We start from the raw sequence: 19,063 nt of genomic DNA on the forward strand, positions 1-19,063 counted from the left end.
CCATGTCTACTCCTTGCCTTTGGAGCCAAAACACATGCTCCTCAGGGAAAACAGAATGGAAACCAGATTCCTGTTTTCAGCCCTTCCTAGCTGGACAAAACTGGCCTGCCAGCTTTACACATACTGGCACTTTGGTACTTCTGCTACAACAAACAGTCACAGGTTAACCAGTTTAGCTATCATTTCTGTGCTTTAAGCCTACAACTGTTAACTGATCATTCTTAAGACTTCAGAAAGCCAGAATAAATTGACCTACCTCAAAAACGTTTCTCATGTGGCAGATGAGTAACTTCCCACAAATCAGTTTCTTCCAAACCAATAAGGGTACACTTCACTGCACTACCAAAAAGAAAAAAAAAGGAAAGATAAGTTTGATGATCCCAGAAATACAGACAGAGTCACCTTCTGAGCCAGGGATTAATACTGCCTTCAAGCAAGGTAAATCCCTAGCCCACTGAATGCCAGTTTTGTAAAACTGATTAGCAGCTTCATCAGTTAAAAAACATGTCCAAAGCATTACTACAATTACTACAATAATCATTGACCATAATCAGATTAATTAAAGCCAGAATGCCAGGCTAGGGCTATTAGTAGAAATATTTATGATTACTTGTTGATATTAGCAGCTATTCTGCTATTAGGCTGTATATTAACAGCCGATTCCAAAATGAACAGTTTCTAAGATTGCATGGGTTTAAAAACAAAAACAATTCTCCAGATATCTCCAAGCTTTGTGGGAGTTCAGATCCAGATGTGAACTAGAGCAGTACATCTGAAGCACAGTTCCACAACACACAGAACCAAAACCTGAATTCAGATACGTGCTGAACTCTGGAGAACTTTACATCTAGTTCAAAATGTAGCTTTCTATCTTGGGTCCACCATCAACGTAAACATAAATGCTGTGAATGGCTGTGGAAATGCCTATGCTGTGTTCTGCAGGGAGATGCAAGCTTGCTCTGCCTTCTCCCAAAGTCAGGTGGACATCAGTCGGTTCTAACTTGAAAAGCCATTACACCACAGGCAGCGTGTTACATCAGTAATGCTGTACAAGAGGTGATGTGATGACACCCGGCCTGGTGCCAATGCACATCCCCACAGCTATGAATGCAAGCAGTGTTAGATGTGGGCAGCCTGTGATATCTCCCACCTTGTGAAAGTCCAGTGGAAGAAATGTCTGCAGTGACATCGAGGTGCTTAAAGCCAGTAAAATATTATTTGTATAAGAAGCAGCTATAAATTCCAAGCTCTGAAAGGGCTACTTAGGAAACACAGATATTTATTCAAACATTTTTCCACTGTAGACTATCAGACAGGGTGCATTTGGGGCAATTCCCCTCAAGTTCAGCATCGCTCTGGCATACCTAGAAGGAGACTTGAACCCAAGTTATTTACTGAGATTTATTTTTGAGCAATGCAGAAACAAAAAGGCCCAATTATAATCTTATTTAGACCAAACTAATTCCATTGGCTTTAGTAGATTTGTTCCTGTCTGACAGAGCTGTTCCTGAGATCCAAAAGAAAACCCAAAGTGCCAATTAGCACTGAAATCCTTCTTGCTATTTTACATTTCTTTGGAAAATTGCATGAAGTCCATGGCTGTTTAAGTCACTCACTGCAAGAAAAAAATTTTTTGCTGCAGTACTGTGGTTACAGACCCATACTGTCCATAAAAACAAACGCAAAAGTCTAGCAAAAGTATTGGTTCTGTCTGGAAAATTGTGGGGTTTATCTTCTCAGTCAATACAAAATGCACACACTTCTAAAATTCCTATTATTAAACAGAGTGAGGAGACTGACAAGCTGCCTGTCCAAGGCAAAGAAATGAGATGTTCCAGCAGCTCTGGCTCTGGACACTGGCAGCATTGTTGGCTGGACTTCTTCCACATGGTAAAAGAAGCTACAAGAAGTTCATTTTGAAGACCAGGTTATTATGCAATGGCCTTGGTTACAGCAGCACAGCAAGGGAGACACTGGGGGAGAGCAAATAAATGTCAAGGGTCTGTGTCTGTGAGATGGCAGCTGCCTGCATAGTGCCTACAAGAAGCCAGCCATGGATTACTGCCACTAACTGCAAGAGTGGCACCCAGCCAGCACAGGCACTGTCACCCTCCTGCAGCAGCAGAGCTCAGACCATGAGAACCTGGTACCCTCAGCAGCCCCCAGCACTATGGATACAGGGCTGGGGCTGGACGTGCCAACCCCCCGGTTCACCCCACTGCACCCAAGCCAGGTTTTGCAGCACTGCTGACCAGGGCAGAGAAGGTGAAGAAGGGGAACAAGCTCTGGCACACCTGAAGTCTCCACAGAGGGGTCCAGGCATCCCACTGCTCCATCCCAGCTCTCTTTGCTAAGCCATTAGATACAAACTCTCTTTCTAAAGGAGTGGCATGCTCTAAAAATGAATTGGCTGTGGCTGTACATTTTTATCACCTCATTTTTGAACCATTGCCTTCAAAGGAGAAATCCATAAGAAAAAGGATGGAATGAGATATAAGACACCATTAACAAATTATAAAGCCAGGTTGGATGTGGCTTTGCACAACCAGGTCTAGTGGAATGTGTTCCTACCCATGGCAGTGGGTTGGAACTGAATGCTCATTAGGGTCTCTTTCAACCCAAACCATTCTATGATACTATGATTGCATGATCCATGCTAGAGTACGTTGCAGAATTTAGACTTTAGTAGCAAGTCATGCTCTTAAACTATTAAATAAATAGTAAGTAAAAAGTGTTGTTGATTCTCCCAGCATTTTACATCCAATGTACGTATTCTCAGTTATTATTCTTCCATAATAGGTAGTACTTCTCACAGCCAAAGTTCTTATTTTATAAACATTATGAAGTAAGGAGGCAGTTATTTTTATAAGGGATCATAACATTAAGAATGCCTATGTAATAAATTGTCCTGTGAGAGTGGGAATAAAAAATTGAGGCTCTGTTCTGATTTCCTTTCATACAAGTACACATCAGGTCACTCATACCTGGGTAGAACCCCCTTTACCAATGAAACGCTCTACCAAAAGAGATATATATCCCTCCTCTTTGAAATATGCATGATTCAGGATCCAAACTGAGTAAATGCCTCTCGTGTTTAAAACACAGCTCTAGTTTACTGTAGGTCTAGAGTAATTTGTACATCTACCTGTGACACAAAAGTCACTTTATTTCCTCCTGCATGAATAAAACACACTTCCACAGCTCGTGAAATCTACCCAAGTTCTTTCATCCCACGTGCACAAGTGGAAAAATGCCCTCGGGGGGGGGGGGGGGGGCACATCACCCCTCTGCTGCTTCTCAGCTGTCCCTTTGTTCCCTTTGCCCATGTCAGCAGCAATTTGGCACAGCAGGAGCACACATCATGAGGAGCCAGGCAGTGACATTTCCTCCTGCTTCCTTAGCGCTCCATGGTGCCCATGACATCATCAAGGAAGGCTGTTGCATGCAATTTACGCTCCATGGTAATACAACACAGCCCCAGTACTTCAACCCTTTCCCATACATTGCTGCAGTTGCTACAGTAAACTTGTGTGACTTGGAAAAAGTTACCTCAATGCCAGAGAAACATATTCCTCAGCAATGTGGAAAACTTCTAATTTTAAAGCAGTCAACTTCACCCTTCTGTGTTGGAAAAATACCTGTAAATCGAACCTAATTTGGAGGCAGAATTGTGTAACAGGGAAAATGTAATGAAGTATCAGTTCAGCGAAGTAGGTTAGGTGAACTTTGAAAAAGGCAGGGTGCCAGCATTCATTGGTGTGCAGTCTTGGATTTGACAGCTTTTCTTTGGGTTTCCGTAGAATATGGCTGACTAAAAACCAGGTTAAGTGAAAACTGAGTTTGAACCCCTAAATGAAAGGTACAAATGCTTAGAAAGAGAAGCTATGGTTTTTTTTAACAGAACTGTTCTGAGGCAGATATAAGAAAGGATGGAATGAGTTTCAGGTACCAAACAACCTTGTCTGTTTACAAGATTTATGTCAATCAATCCCTTCTTGCTGCCAATTCATTCCTACGTCATACAAAATTGTATCAAGGAAATATTCCACACCTTAGCCATTTTCATACCTGTTTCTTGTTTAATGACTAATTTGGTTTACAGATCAGCCTAAGAATTGAGAGTTTATTCCTGTTTAGATAATCTACCTCTAGATGCTGCTTTAATTGCCTCCAAAAAAATAATCAGCTATTAAAATAGCTTATTTTTAAATCTTTCCTAGCACAAGAACAATAATGATAGCATCTCACATTTTCCATAATCAGTAATCTGCCCCTCAAGTCAAGGGAAGCTGCTAAACTTTGGCTTAGCTCACTTCTGAGAAGCTGCATTTTTAAATCACAGATCATAGAGCTGTTCCATTTAAAGTGCTGGGCAGCTGTGGATGTGACCAGCAGGTCAGAACAGGCCTTGATTTGCAACACAGTCAAAGTACTCACCTGCTTAATATGGTCCAGAATAAGGAATGAGTTCTGGTAACCTGGACCGTATAAAGTGGGAATGTACAGACTACATCAAATGAAAAAATAAAACAAAATAAAGCTGCAATGGCAGTGGGCATCTCTGATGTATTTCCATTCATTTACAAGAACATTCAAAATTCTGCTTCCTCATGTGGACAGAAAAGATGCATAAAAAGCTTCACTACTTAAATGCCCCTTTCAGTACCTTTCCATGTCCCTAGACATATCCCATTTATAGAAGAGTAATTTGAACTGTAGCTTCCCACACTAAGCCTTTTGTTTCTCAATTTGAGCTGCCATTCTCTCCTAGTCATTCGCCTTCATCCAACCATGCCCTTTTACCCAGCCAGCTGGAAATACCTGAGCAACCATTTTGTTCTGGGCAGATGCACGGTTTTGTGTGCCAGGTTCAGAATTTACAGTTTATTTCACCTGCCTAATTCCATAAAAGACGTTTAAAAACATTTTCAATGAAAACCAGAGGTTTCAAGTCAACCTCTGCACCTAGAACTAACCCAAACTATAACAACAGGCTGTGACAAATATTGATGCTTTTGGCACAGTGCTTCCTGACCAAACAGAAGAGAGAGAATGCAACTACAGTAAGCAAGAAATCAGGGTCCGAGTCCTAAACAGATGTTCAGATTTCCCAAATATGAGGGGTTCCACGTGGTCATTACTAACATTCTGGTGATGGTTGATCAAGTTTGTCAAATCTTCTATCAAGGATGAATCTTTAACAAAACTGTAGGTAGGATAACACACACTAGAGGAAAACATAAAGAGATCTTTGCCTTATTTATTAGGCTGCTCATTACTGGTATCCTTCAGATGTATCACCTTCCAGTAGCAGTTCTAAAGGGCAAAGTATGATCACAGGCTAATATCTTTCCTGTATTGATCTCAAAAGCACTTAACAGAGCAGGTGGCACAAAGTCAGGAATTACAGCTTTTATAAGCTGAGAACATCTATTGTAATACTTCAAAACAAATTGCATTTAATATTTTAGACTACAGCACTTAAAAAGACATAATGTAATACTAGTTGGGGGGGCCTTCTCTATCTAAACTTTCTAACACGAAAAGGGCTAGTGTTTAGGGTTTTCAATATGGTCAGTCTTTCCCCAGTATTCTAAGACTTTCCTTCTAGGTATGGTAATTTGAAATGAGTACTAGCTCCTCAGTTATCTGAACTCTAGAATTTATTCTTTGTGTCTGTTCATGGAGATGCATACACAAGATTCTCATAATAAAAGTGTTGTCAGAGTTGTCAAAGCTACACGATTTTGATCTAGCACAATTTTGGAATCCTTTTGCCTCATTTAAACTGGCTTGTTCTCTCTTGTCCACAAACCCACTTAATCAAAAGCAGATTCCCAGCTGGATGATAACAGTCTCTTTTTGTCCAGGTCTTTACACCAAACTGTTACAGCAACAGGAATCTCCGTAATCTACAGCTAGGTGCACACCTACTTGCTGTTTGTTTCTCTAATCTCTTCTATAATATCATCAGCTTCTACACCTGGCTGGAAAGAAGATCAGCCTCTAGCCAGGCTGCAGTTGTTCTAAGCAGCAGAGTTAAAATGCCAAATTGCAGTGCTCTTTTTGGACATGTTCACATATCCTCCCATATGGCCCCACTGCAGGACTGAATTCACCACATAACCTACCTTTCCCCATCATCGTCACCCGTTCTTCGGGGCTTGTTGTCACAAGGTAAAGGGTTTTTTTTCCACACTTTATAGCTCAAAACCTCCATCAGATCACATAGAAATACACCTCTCTTTCAGAACGCTCTGCATTCAGACCTTTCTGCATTAATGGAATAATGCATCGTTCTCTGCATTAATGAAAGCCTCTAGTCTCCTTACTGTAATAACACACATCAAATGCACATTGAAATCTGATTTCCAGAGAAGCCCTCTGTGCTCCTCAGGGATGGCAGCAGCACCCTCTGCTGTCACACAGCAGCACCAAAGCCAGCTGAAGCCCCAGTTGCTGCACTGTGTATGAGGAATTTCAAGGACAGCTTTCTACGTCCTCCATTAAAGATCCTGATCCATTAAACCTCACAATGACATTCTGCAATGAGCTCTGCACTTCAAGACACCTTGATTTCAAAGACAGTGACTGTGTCTAGAAATAATCACCCAAAATGAGCTTCCTAAATTAGTTACTTGCACTCATCGAACACCTAAAAACTGCACTAGGATGACAGGAAATCAAAGCCATGCTAATAGAGCTAGCAACTTCTAGAAATGCATCAATAAATCACTGATACTTCAACAATTACCTTAAAATACCATTGTCTAAACTCTTGCAATTATACGAGACTTGGGTTTGATTTTTTTTCTGTGCTTTTTGTTCTCTTAGCTGTGGTGAGAAACTTGAGAACATTAATTTCAGCAATCCAGAAGGCAAATCGATTTCAAATGTAACATCACATGATTCTCGTGTGGTTTTCTTCTTTTTTAAAGCAACCCCAAAATGTCTTACAGCAGCTGGCCAGTGATACCAAAACACAGTCATTGACAGGGCTTCCTGCAACCACAAGTGCCAGCCTTCAAGCCAACCCTGTACTGAAGGACCAGTAACACCAAACCAAAACGAGAGCCATCAACTCTCTGGTGATGTTTTAAACTTCAAACAGATAGATTTAGAAACATTCATTAGCCTGGCCAGCTGTGTTGATCAGTCCTAGGCCACACAAAATCATCTCAAAGCAAGCTCTATGCAGTGTAACCATGTTTAGAGTCCATATTGACCAAAGACCTCTTTTTATTTTTTTCTTAATGAGTGAAGGCCATCTATCAGTCTTCCCAGCAATTATTTCATCACTGGCAACAGCATTTAATTGTAAACCAAATACGGGAATGGAATACAAAAGGGGTGCTTTCGAGCAAAGGATTACAAAAACATATATACATACCAAACATAAAAGACAGAAACAATATTAAGATCAAAAGCAAACGGAGGGAAAGAGAGATTACAGTGTCATTTGCAGCACTTTGACTGAAGGATCTCAATCCACACTAATAAAAAGAGAAGAGAGTTTGCTGAATATAGAAATGCAAGTATTTTACACAGGGTCAGTAAGGTTGTAACGGGATGGCAGCTGTACAAAACCTCAGGAATCAAAGCTGAGTATGTTCATTCGCACTGCTCAAATGTTTCAGAGAATACAAATGCTTTAGTTCTTTGTAAGTGAAGATATGCTTCCTAAAATAGAGAAAAATAAGTAGTAAAATAGGTGTGGATTACCAAGCCAGTGTGAAACTCTTTCTGGCGGTAGTACAAAATAAACACTATCTATACCTTCAGTGAGCCTACCTGGGTTAAGTTTGCAACTATATAATAATAAAAGAAAAAAAAAGAAAAAAATAAAATCACAGTCAAGCTTCTAATTAATACTGTTTTCCAATTGCAAGAGCTACATATTAATTTCAGGGCAACACTGGAAGATTAAAGCCTTGATTGAGCTGATCCAAACCTAACTTTTTGTTTTACAATTAAGAGTATCAAGAGACAATATTTACCTCAAAAATTCCTGCCAACTTTCCAGCTGAAAACTGTCCATCAGCCAAGTCAGCCTTCAAATTTTGCACTGACTGTAACTAAAAACTACATAAATATGCAATGCTGCAAAACCTGACAAGGACAGTAAGTGCCACTGCCACTCAAGCCACTAATATTTTACAAAGCTTCTTTTTCAAATGTCTGCTTCCTTCAAAGTCAATAGCAAAACTTTTGCCAACTTGAGTGACTGCAAGGCCAGGCCCTGAGAGAATAATCCTTTCCCAGCTGTACATTCTGAGACTGATGTTGAGTTACTGGTTAAAGATGATTGAGGCACGGAGGAAAGCAGAAGCCCCTTTTATCACTAGCATTAAACACAACTGACTGAACACATATCCACATGAAAATGGAGAGTAGACTGGCATTTGTTGAAAACAAGATACCACCTTCTAGGTAGCAAACAGTTCCCATCCCCAATGCACTCTTTAAGAGAGACAATTGGCTGAGGAATCTCACACAGAATAAATCACTATTTGTCAAAATGAAAGAAAATGCCTTTTTTTTTTTTTTTGGTAAAATGCCCAAATTATTCCAGATTTCCAAAGGTGTAACCAAAAGTAGAGTATATGTTAGTGTGATGGTTTTCCAGTGCATTGGAGAGAACAAGGTGTGTGACTCTGGGCCATTCCAGAGGACATCATTCAGCAAAGAACAAGACCCACAGCATGGAGACTTCAAACCACCCAAAAGCCAGAACTCCCAATGCTGTTTAGTTCTTACAGCTATCACATAACAGATCCATTAACAATCAGAAGCAAAGTCAGACTGCCCATCCCAGAGCATCAGAGAAAGAAGTGTGATGATCTCAATGCTCATGAGTCACGATGCGTCAGTGCCCATCATTATATCTACCTTATAGCATACATTAACTTCTTAGCCAAAGCCACATTGCACAAAATACTGTATGGTCTGCAGAAACTTTAAAAACATCTTTTGCAAGGGAAAGGTTTCAAAAGCCTGAAGCATATCTTCTTAGAACATCACTGTCAGATGTGTCAGGATGTAATAAATTGATCAAGTTTTCCTAGTATTTGGTAGTAGGAAATGCTCAGCTTCCTAATACTTCAAATTAAGCCTGCAATAGAATTTCTTCATTGTGTATATACATACAACAGTCTGATCAAGAGTTTTAAGGCTCTTATTTCTCAAAAAAAAAAAATGGTCACAGTAAAGAAGGGATTAAATGGAGTTAACACAGCTATTGGCAATACAAAGAGGGATGTTCATGTCATTTGCTATTGTACAATCTGGGGCATTTCACTCCATGCTTTGGCTTTCTTCTTGGCCAGGGATAGCCACAGTGGTTCAGCAGGGCTGCACGGTGTCATTGGCAGGTTAGAGGAATGTCTTGCTTCCTTCTCAACAGCAGGAATCACAGATGCTTCCTGAGCAATAGGTCCAACTTTACCTGCCAACAACAAGATATCCATCAAGCATCAGAAGGCTAGAGAGTTAAAAACTCAATTTCTGCCAATAATATTTCCTTCTCTTTAAAGCAATTGTTTGCACATACCAGAATGTTTGTGATTGATGAATAAGACAGATTCATTGTTAATCTGGGTATCACTAGCACTACCTGGTGCAAAGCAGGTATGATGGCAAGGACTGGCTCTTGCAGTGGAAAAACTGATACTAAGCTGTTAGTAAATAATCTGCCCATGAAAGAATCTTCTCCTCAGTCTCAACAGCAAGTGTCTAAGCCCTGATAAATGAAGGAGTTCTTCAAAATTCTTCAAGGACGTGGAGACTATAGCCCCAGGTATTTTTTCTAAATTCATGTTCTTGGCTATCTTGTTTCTTAACCTTTCCAGACTCTTAATTTCCATGACAGTGCACAGCAGAGTTCCACAGGCTCATTCTGCTCTGTCAGTGTGACAAAATCTAGGAATAAGACTCACGAGTATGCAGGAAAATGGAAATAAAATATCTGCAGGGGAAGGATCACCCCAGGATTGCTGCAGGGTTAAAAGTAACTGGTATACGTTTTTCAACACTGAAAAGAACTAAAGATGTTTTTTCCATCTTCACTGCTAGCACAAATATTGCTCCAGCAATATTATTAAATACTAGGTAGGGATCAAATCAGTGCTTTATGTTCTCAGACTTTTAAGCCAAGAAGGTGGGATTCTGGTGGGGCTACATGTTCCTGTTCATGCAGCCTAACACAAGCCTGTCACCCTCACAAAGTACAGAGGAATACAGATAACACTCCTTGTATCCTCGTATGGCTGTGTTACTATTTGTAAAGGCCTCCTCCATCCATCTTGTTTAGAAAATGTTCAAGATTCATGTCTGCCGGCAGAGAGCCTGGAATGGGGCCTAACAGAATGCAGCTCTGAACAGATGCAGCTCTCATTTCTCGAGACATGGTTCACAAGTCTCAGCATCACGCTCTCTCCATCCATTTCAGGCCAGGCAATACTTCATTTCTGTGTGTAAGTCTAACTGAAGAAAAGTCAAACTTTGTCTCACAGCTGATTAGTCTGTGTGTGGCATGTGGCAGGCAGAATGAGGCTGCTGTGCTCCAGCACAACAACAGAGGCCACATGGGGACTTAAGCAATGTTAAATACAAGAAGCTTGATCTTGCTTGCACTGAAATCAATGGAAAATGTCCATTAGCTCCATCAGTCACACTCCGGAGCAAAGCCAAAGAAGTTTCTTAACTCCACTCAGGAAGTCTCTGGTCTTTTAAAAATCCTAGCTCGTTGGTAATTCTTGCAGCAGGCAAGCTATACTTAGGAATACTGGAGAAAGTATACTATCCATTAACATAGGCTGCAGCTTGACATACACAGCACATTTTTGAGAAGTATTAAAGGTGATGTAGGAATTTTACTGCAACTTTGATTTTGGAAATTAATTTTCACCTTTTGGGAGACTTCCTTCTTCATAATAAGCAAAAGTGAGTCTAAAGTCCTTTGCGTGTCCTGACAGCACAAGGTAAAACAAAACCCAAAAATGGTTGTTCATGACTATTCGAGGAAAGACAGGCTTTGGGACAAACCTCATCATGCTTAGGGTGAAGTGCGAGAGAGAAGAGGCAAGCTAAGTAATCTTCCCTTGGTTATGACATGGGCTGCCACAAAGCAGTTACAAAACAGTCACGCTCAGTAGAATAAGGATCTGATTCTTGGAATTCTCTTCCAGACTTAGCTGACCTTGAGCTATCCTGGCTCTTGGTCTTATGTGCAGAATGCACGCATTGCACAGAAAACCTCAACTATCTATCAAGAAAACTGCTAACAGTTAACATAACTCAAAAAGCATGATCCAAATTAATAACTCCTCTGGATTTTAAATCTGCATCGTTTCCACCACTAGCACCTTCAACTTTTCAAATTGCTAGCTGTGCTAATGGGAACCAAATCAGAGCAGAGCTTACATTTGGAATTTCCAATTTCCTAGGCATGGGCTGACAGTGCTGAACATTTCCTAAATAATAGGCATGGTTTTCTGAGCAGTGGAGGAGTAGCGTTTTCCTTGAACATCAGCACAGATCAGAGCTCTCTGTGATATTCAAGGAGTGGACTAGAATATGCCTATAAATGCTATCCCTAGAGGAGAGGCAAGTCATTGGATGTCTCCTGACTGGATAGCCCCTAGGCTAATTCTTGGGAAGAGGTGATGCAGAAAAACTTGTAATTCTGCTGCAAGGACCACAGGTGGTGGAAGTTCTAGCAAACGACTAGCAGTGGAGTTCTGAATTTCATCTGAAGGCTGCTGGGATTCCAAGTTTAGATGATTCAACACACAGAAATCCAGTTTGTTTGTGCCAGCTTTTCAAAGGAAGACCTTCTAATCTGAGCAAAAATATTGTCCTGTTTTCATTTTGTCTTTCACTTTGCACCTACAACCATAAAATGAAGCTGTCCTGTAACAGAATCCTTTTTTAAAACTATTTTTTTTTAATCACCCACACAGAGTTAGCTGGCAGCTAACATCAGAGCCTGTGTTGGTGCCCATTCTTAGCTGGTCAGCTACCTGTAGTAAGGGAGAAAGTTTATTTCGTAGGACTTGTAGATTCAAAACCATAAACAACTACTACAGGGAGCGGGCATAGAGGTACCCCTTTATATGTCTAATACAACAATTCTGAATGCTGGTGGATTATAAAGTGTAAGCAGGCAGGTGCATGCACTTTCTCTAGACAGCATCTCTTACTGCAGTGTCAGAAGAACCTGGAACACAAAAGCCACTGCTCTGACACAGTCGGCCATTTCTTATCTTCTTAGGCAGTATCTGAAATCAATAGCTTTCAGCAAGCACAATATGCTTTTACAGCTGAAGAACTGGCTTATCTATATCTAACTGGAGCATGTCTCTGAGGTTCGGCACCACACTGAGTAAGCAGAGAGGGATAAGCTGCAGCCCAGCAGTAGCCTTGGAAGAGGTATGTGAGTCACGATGTCTGAGTCACTCTTCCCCTGCATTTTTCTCACAGGCAATCATGGCTAACAGGGCAGCAGAGAGGCCATCAAGCCTCTGTGTTCACCTGAGGGTGGAACTGACTCTATAAATTATTTTTGTCTATTTAGTAAACACATCCATCAATGGAAGCTGCACACTCTCTATAAGCACCCTACGCTATTCCACACTTCACCACTCATATTGTTACAAAATATTTCCTAATGTCTAAGCTAAACCTCCCCTGCTACATTTTAAGCTCATACAGGACATAAAGACAAATCTTGTCCTCTGCACCAAATTAAGCTGTCTTCTCTAGACTAAACAACTCCACTCCCATCAGTATTTCCTGGCTGACTGGTCTAGAAGACCTGACCTTTTTTGCTGCTCTGGACACACTCCAGCTCAACTGCTATTCTTCAGTACTGAACTTTGCCAATAATAAATCACCATATTGTTTATATGCCACTTCATGAACTGGCAGTGGAGATAGAAGTTCCTCACTTGCTTTCTCTGCTGAGTGAGCAAGCCAATACTTTCACTTATATGAAAACTATAGTCTGAACAGGCCTTATATAAACTGTGCTGATAACCAAAAAGTTTTCCCCCCATCACCTGCAAGTCTCACCACTTACTGGTGTAAACTGTAGCCACCATATAAAGATGTAAAGAAAGAGAGTACCTGCTGCAGCACACACACTGGTCTTTATTTGTGTTTTCTTGTCCTGAGAGCTCAAGGAAGACATATTCTTCTTCAGCATGCTCTCACTAGCACACATCCCTTGCTACAAAAGGAAAGAAGAAAAGAGCGCAACTAAGAAACCTGGCTAGTCACTGGCACTCACAAAGTTCACCCTGGGAACATCTCTAAACCTGTCTGTGGAAATGAAGCAAATGCCAGACAAGGATGGTTGTGGACATCCTGTGGGAGGAAAGATTGAAGGAAGACAGCTGCTATAAATACAGGATTAGTTCATATGCAGGCATGTTAACTTGAGAGCTTGAATAATAGCTCATGATAACTTGAAGGCAAGTTATTCTGTCTTACAGATGGGGAATTGAAGACCTTGCCCAAGCTGTACAAGAAACTTGTGCAAGAGTCAGTGGAAAAGTCAGACTTCCAGTCTACAGAGCAGAGTAGTGAATGCAGTCTGCAGGTCACTAACAGCAAGGAAGCCAGTGCAACTCAAAGCAGCTCTTGGGCTACAAAATACATTCAGGGCAATAGGCAAGCTCTGCAAAGCTTCAGGTTTGAGCAGTGCAAAGGAACATATAGGAGGATAAAGCAAGATAATCACTGTGACAGTATAGTCACACGTGTTTGCTCACTTGCATCAGTTGTCTGTCTCAACCCATATTAGAGGCCAGCCCTGAAAGTCTCTCTTTGAGTAGCGCTCACAACACACCTCCCATGAAGATGATCCTGAATAGTTTGCAAAAGCACCCAGACAATCTGACGCAGAATTCACACCCATGCAACATTACTTGGTACTCTACCTCCTCTTGATCTGCTTTGCTCAAAGCTTTGTCTTCAGCTTTATGTTCTTTGGCAAGAGGGTGGTCCTGGAAACCCTTTTGTTTTAGTTTTGCCATGAAGACCCAAGCTGGTTCAGAGGGAGCAGATTCCAAATGTGGAGAGAAGACCTTTTCTACAAAAGAAGCATTTCGAAGCAAAGAAGGGATTTAGGTCAAGTCAGTCTAAAGCTTGTGTTTTGTGTTTTAAATCCTTCAGCATCTGTAATACCCTTTGAACATTGTGGGGATAAAATTACCTTCCCTGATGATTTTGGCCTTGGTGATAACTGCTTTTCTGTTTATTCTGGAGTTTTTGACCTGACTCTGCTTCCGTTTAAGTCAACGGCAGAGCTCCCACTGAGATCATTGTGAACCGGATTTTGCCTTTGAAATAACATCCTCACATTGCAGATTAGACGAGTATGATAACCATTATTTTTTCATGTAGGCAGTAAAATACAGGCTGCCTTTTCACTTTTTAAATATTTTAAATAAAGTGATTTTAGGGGAAAAAGAATAATCACACCCAGTGCAACTCTCAGTCAAGGTTTGAGCTGCTGCAGTCTGGAAACTTAACTACAAAACAGCAGCAAGTTTTAAAAAACTCTGTTAAAATTCCAACTATATGTACAAGTCGGTCGTACCAGGAATAGTTCAGAGGCCCTTCAGCTATTACTCTGTTGTTATTCTTACTGGAACACACCCCTCGTTAAGATAAGCCAAGAATTCTCCATCCTAGCCAAATCATCAAGCCAATTAAATTATGGTGCTGACAAACTCAAGGCTGAATTTGGTCTTCATCAAGAGGATTTTTATCTTCTATTCACCACTCTGCCAATGTTCTTGGCCGCTGTTTTCTACAACGTCTGGATAAAATACAGTATAAATACCTGACAGTTTATGCCCATTTTGCTTCTTTTCCACTTCTTCTGATCTTGTCTTGGGAAGATTTTTGTCTTCTAGCAGATCTGTTTTTTTAACAACTGATTTTGTGCTAACAGGAAGGCCTGGAGATGTTTTCCCTGTGCCCACTGGTTTCTGATCCTCTTTGACTGAAGCAGAAGGAGCAGTGGGAACAGCTGAAGGGATCAGCTTTGGAGACTCAGCACGGCTTTCATTCTGGTATTTTAGTAAAGAAGACGTTCTCCTTAGTCTGACCCCAAATGGGTTTTCAACACTTTGTGCTTCATGGTCAGCACACTCCATAGAAGAATTCAAATGGGAATCACTGTCCCTACAGTCTCGATCAAATCTATCAGAGTTGGATTTTGCCGATTCCTGGATGATGGCATCAAAACGTGTGTGTTCTTTTGTCACTCCTTCAAACAACTCTGGTCTTATAGGAGATGTTGGGGAACTTCTGGTATAGGAATCTTCCTTTGAATTTGAACCTCCTGAGAGAGATCTTTGCCATGCTGGTGCAATGGTGAATCTGACTGGTTTAGCAGAAGCAGTCTTCAGTGGTGTTTTCACATTTTCATCTGAAGATCGACTGTCTTCCACTGCTTTTCCATGAGAAGGTGTACTGCTTGTCTGCTGGTTCTTACTGTCATCATCAGAAGAGATGCTACTCTTCAAGCCAGCCAAACTTGAAGAGGCAAGACATGCAATGGACAGATTTTCAGAAACGTACGCTGTTTGCCTGTCAGTGTTGGCCTGTTGACTGCCTTGGTCACCTTTCGAAACAGAAACAGTTTCTGCTTTAAAACATACTTCCAGTTTACTTTGAGGTAGCAGGCAACCTGCTTCTGAGACAGATGCAGCAGTGTCTGGGGTTTTTTCTGCATTGCTTTTAGATGACTCAAATTCCATTATTTCACAAGTTTTTGTGTCATTTTGTGCTATCGAACTTTTCTCAGGCTTCAAAACAGCCACTGTCTTGATGTCAGAGGAGGACGCTGAATTGGCTACTGCAAACTGTGAAGTGCTTGGTACAATGTCTGAGACAGCGCGGTTGGAATGATTCTCACTAGACCCCAAGGAGGCTTCTATTTTGCCAATAAATAGTGGATTCCCCTTTTCTTGGTGTTTAATGTTTGGGTCCACAGAATTTACTGAGGACCTTTGTGCAACATGTGCCAATGTATCTATGCACCCTGTTTCCACACCATTGCTAAGCAAGTCGGCTGCTAGTATGTCTGGAAAAACAACAGCTGCTTCTTCAATTTGCTGCAATTCTGGAAGTGCAGAAGCTCCAGTACTGGTGTTTTGCTGGTGTAATTTCAATTCATCAGCAGACTCATCTGAACAGCACAACACTGTTGCACTGTGTTGTTCCTCCAGGTTCACTGGAGAAGGCTCAGGTCTTAGGAGGGGTGCAGCTGCTTTACAGTGATGGTCCACATCTGTGAGGCATGCATCCTCTTCTAGCAAAGTACAGGAGTCTTCTGCTACAAATGTGGAATCATGAGAGTCACAGGCAGCATCAGTGGGACTTTTTACAGTTGAAGTCTCCTTAGAACTGCCTTCCTTTGCACAATATCCCACCTGGGCTGGTAATCCTATATTAAACAGAGGAGAAGAGTGTGCACTTAAAGGTTAAAATTCAAGCACCCATTTGTACCAGTAATTCATTCCAGATAGTGCAGTCATTCAGCATGAGTTGCCCAAGTCTGGGAACTGCTGTCTGCTAAATCAGGCTGTTCAAAGCATATATAGAAATGGACTGTCCAAGTGATGATACTGATAAAGCTTTCAGTTTGAATACACCTAATCCCAGGAATGACTGAAAGTTGTTTTCTGCTTAAGGTGTACAAAATTGCTGTTTAGCTCTTTTCTGTGCATTCCCCTAGTTGTATGACTACTAGCCAGATTTCCCTAGACATTTCTTCATGTGTATGCCTACAACAGCTGTCTAGAATGATCTGGAGGATTTTCTGTATTTAAGCAGAACATCTCAGTATCAGTTACCTGTGCCTCTTCTTTGTGTTCTTCTTTGTGTTCTGCAAAGCTGCAGAACATCTGGATAGCTTAGATGTGTCTGCACACACAGCAACTCTGATATGTGACAGCATCAGGACCCGAGTCTGCCCTGATAACAAAGTGCCAACATGCCCACTACACTACAGCATTATCATCAGCCAGTGCATTTGTAACACGATGCTAAAAATCTCTGGTGCTGTTTTGGAGAAATTTCATTTGCAATTACAATTGTGTTACCACCAGCAATTAGCTATTTTTCAAACGGTAAGGAGGGAAGTAGTACAAATGAAGATCTAGTAAACACAAACCAATTAAAGTCACCTTATACACATAACAGATATAACGGTGAGGTTAAGATGTTTCTGGATGTCAAGAACTCAGATCTCCAGTCAATGAGATCTAGCCAACTGCTTAGCACAGGTACTTCTGATCCTGGTACTTTCCCTTCATGTACTTTTTAATGTGGCTCTCAAAGTTCACCATTTCAGCATCACTGTGTTGAGTGGAGTACATGACTTTTTCCATCATAACACTTCAGCAGGCAGAATTGGGTTTATGACATAAAACCAAAAACACCTAGTTTGAAAGGACTTACAATTCAAATAGGTTCTCTCAAACTTATGTAGTAGAGTTCAAGCACTCAAACTAGCAATACATCTTCATTACCTTCACAATCACTTTTACGCTGGCCACTCTCAAGTAATTCTGCTGAATTTCCCTTCTTTTCTAGAGTTACAGGAAGACATGCCTCATTTTCCAGGTGTTCCACCTAATGAGGTGCAGGAAGATCTTTTAATTAGAGAATAATGAACAAAAATAGTATTTTATACATACACACATTAATGAATACTCAAAACATAGACACAACCCACCCCAACGCTGTGGGTAATGTACTATCCCAGTGAAGAACTGAGAAATCATTCAAGTTTAAAATGTCAAGGCAGCACACTGATCTCTCTTGAATGTGCAACATTTTGGGATTGACATATTCTGAGTGAACAAGTAAGTTTTCAAGACACCACCCAAGCTACCTGGTGGCATGGAACAGACCAAGCTGGAGACATTAACATCACTTCCGTTATCACTGATTGACAACCTACAATTAGCTTTTCTCCTTCAACACTGTAGCTGTACCAGCTGCAGCACAAAGAATATCCAGCAAAGATGCTGCAGGGCCCAAGTTTCCAGGAAAACCTCATTCTGTGTTACACTCATCCTGAACTTCCCTCATCCCTTCTCAGGGCAGGGCACTTCTAACTCCAGGATAAATTTCTGTGCATGATTCTCTGACAGAGCAGGGGAATCCAGGACATATTTTCATGTGTGATTCTCTGATGGAGAGGGGAACATGCAATAGAGAAGCATTACTCCTTATTTCTATTATACTTCAGTTCAACAACCTCTTCTACCTGGTGAAATTCATCCTCACAATGTACTGCCTAGAAGCCAGCATGAGAAGCATGTCATCCTAATTTCCCACATGCAGAGCCATATTCCTTCCCAAAGACCTTCAGTCTTTCCTTTGACATACAAAGGATTATGATAAAGGTAATCTGAAACTGTTTGTAGAAACAGACTTAGATTTTAAAACTGAAAACTAGCTTTTTGAACAACAGGATTTTTTTTACAAATGAAGTGTAACCTGCAACTTTCTTGGCTAAATAATGAAAAAACAAAGTTGGACTTCAGCTCCCATGATATTGAAGTTTTCTGAGTCATCTTTTTTGGTTAGTTGGTGAAAAACAAGTGGTTTCCCTTCTTCCAATGAAGAAGAACAACAACAAAAGTGAAAGAATACAGAAAAAAGAAAAAAGAAAAAAAATTAAAAATTCACATCTGTTTCCTTCTGCCCATTGATTCTTTTCCAGAAAACACTTACCTGGGGGTGTTGCTGATTCTTGTTTGTAAAGCCTTTCTGTTTCCGGGGGTTTATGGCAATCCTGTGCCTGGCTGCTGAGGTGTCAAGGCAGCCAAGGGGACTGGCAGGGATGGTGAAGTCAATGGGAAGGAAGCTGCTGCCTCTTGAGCCAGGGGCCCCCAGAGTGGCAGAGGATGAGGGGCTGATGGGCCTGGAGGAAGCTCCAGAAGGTATCTGTAAAACACAAAACACATTGCTATACATTTTGCTTGGCTTCCCCACATCTCTGATACAAGTCTTTGCTAGCTCATTCCATTTCAGAAAC

At 41.0% G+C, this 19,063-nt stretch overlaps 1 protein-coding gene across 9 annotated transcripts in view; it reads right to left on the reverse strand.

The window, feature by feature from the left end:
- Window positions 1-7,221: 7,221 nt before the first annotated feature.
- KIAA1210 (KIAA1210 ortholog) overlaps window positions 7,222-19,063 on the reverse strand; it is a 60,951-nt gene continuing 49,109 nt past the window's right edge. For all 9 annotated transcript variants that reach the window (XM_061446029.1, XM_061446027.1, XM_061446022.1 and 6 more), the window contains 6 exons: window positions 18,760-18,972; window positions 17,547-17,649; window positions 14,849-16,459; window positions 13,941-14,092; window positions 13,126-13,228; window positions 7,222-9,445 (listed from right to left, as the gene is read on the reverse strand). In XM_061446029.1, the coding sequence (XP_061302013.1) occupies window positions 9,273-9,445; window positions 13,126-13,228; window positions 13,941-14,092; window positions 14,849-16,459; window positions 17,547-17,649; window positions 18,760-18,972 (2,355 nt within the window). In that variant the 3' untranslated portion in view covers window positions 7,222-9,272. The remainder of the gene's footprint in view (window positions 9,446-13,125; window positions 13,229-13,940; window positions 14,093-14,848; window positions 16,460-17,546; window positions 17,650-18,759; window positions 18,973-19,063) is intronic.

The sequence above is a fragment of the Pezoporus flaviventris genome, unplaced genomic scaffold (genome assembly GCF_033815535.1).
Source record: "Pezoporus flaviventris isolate CSIRO_AGI_PZ_B2104156 unplaced genomic scaffold, CSIRO_AGI_Pfla_v1 ptg000005l, whole genome shotgun sequence".
Classification (NCBI taxonomy): domain Eukaryota; kingdom Metazoa; phylum Chordata; class Aves; order Psittaciformes; family Psittacidae; genus Pezoporus; species Pezoporus flaviventris.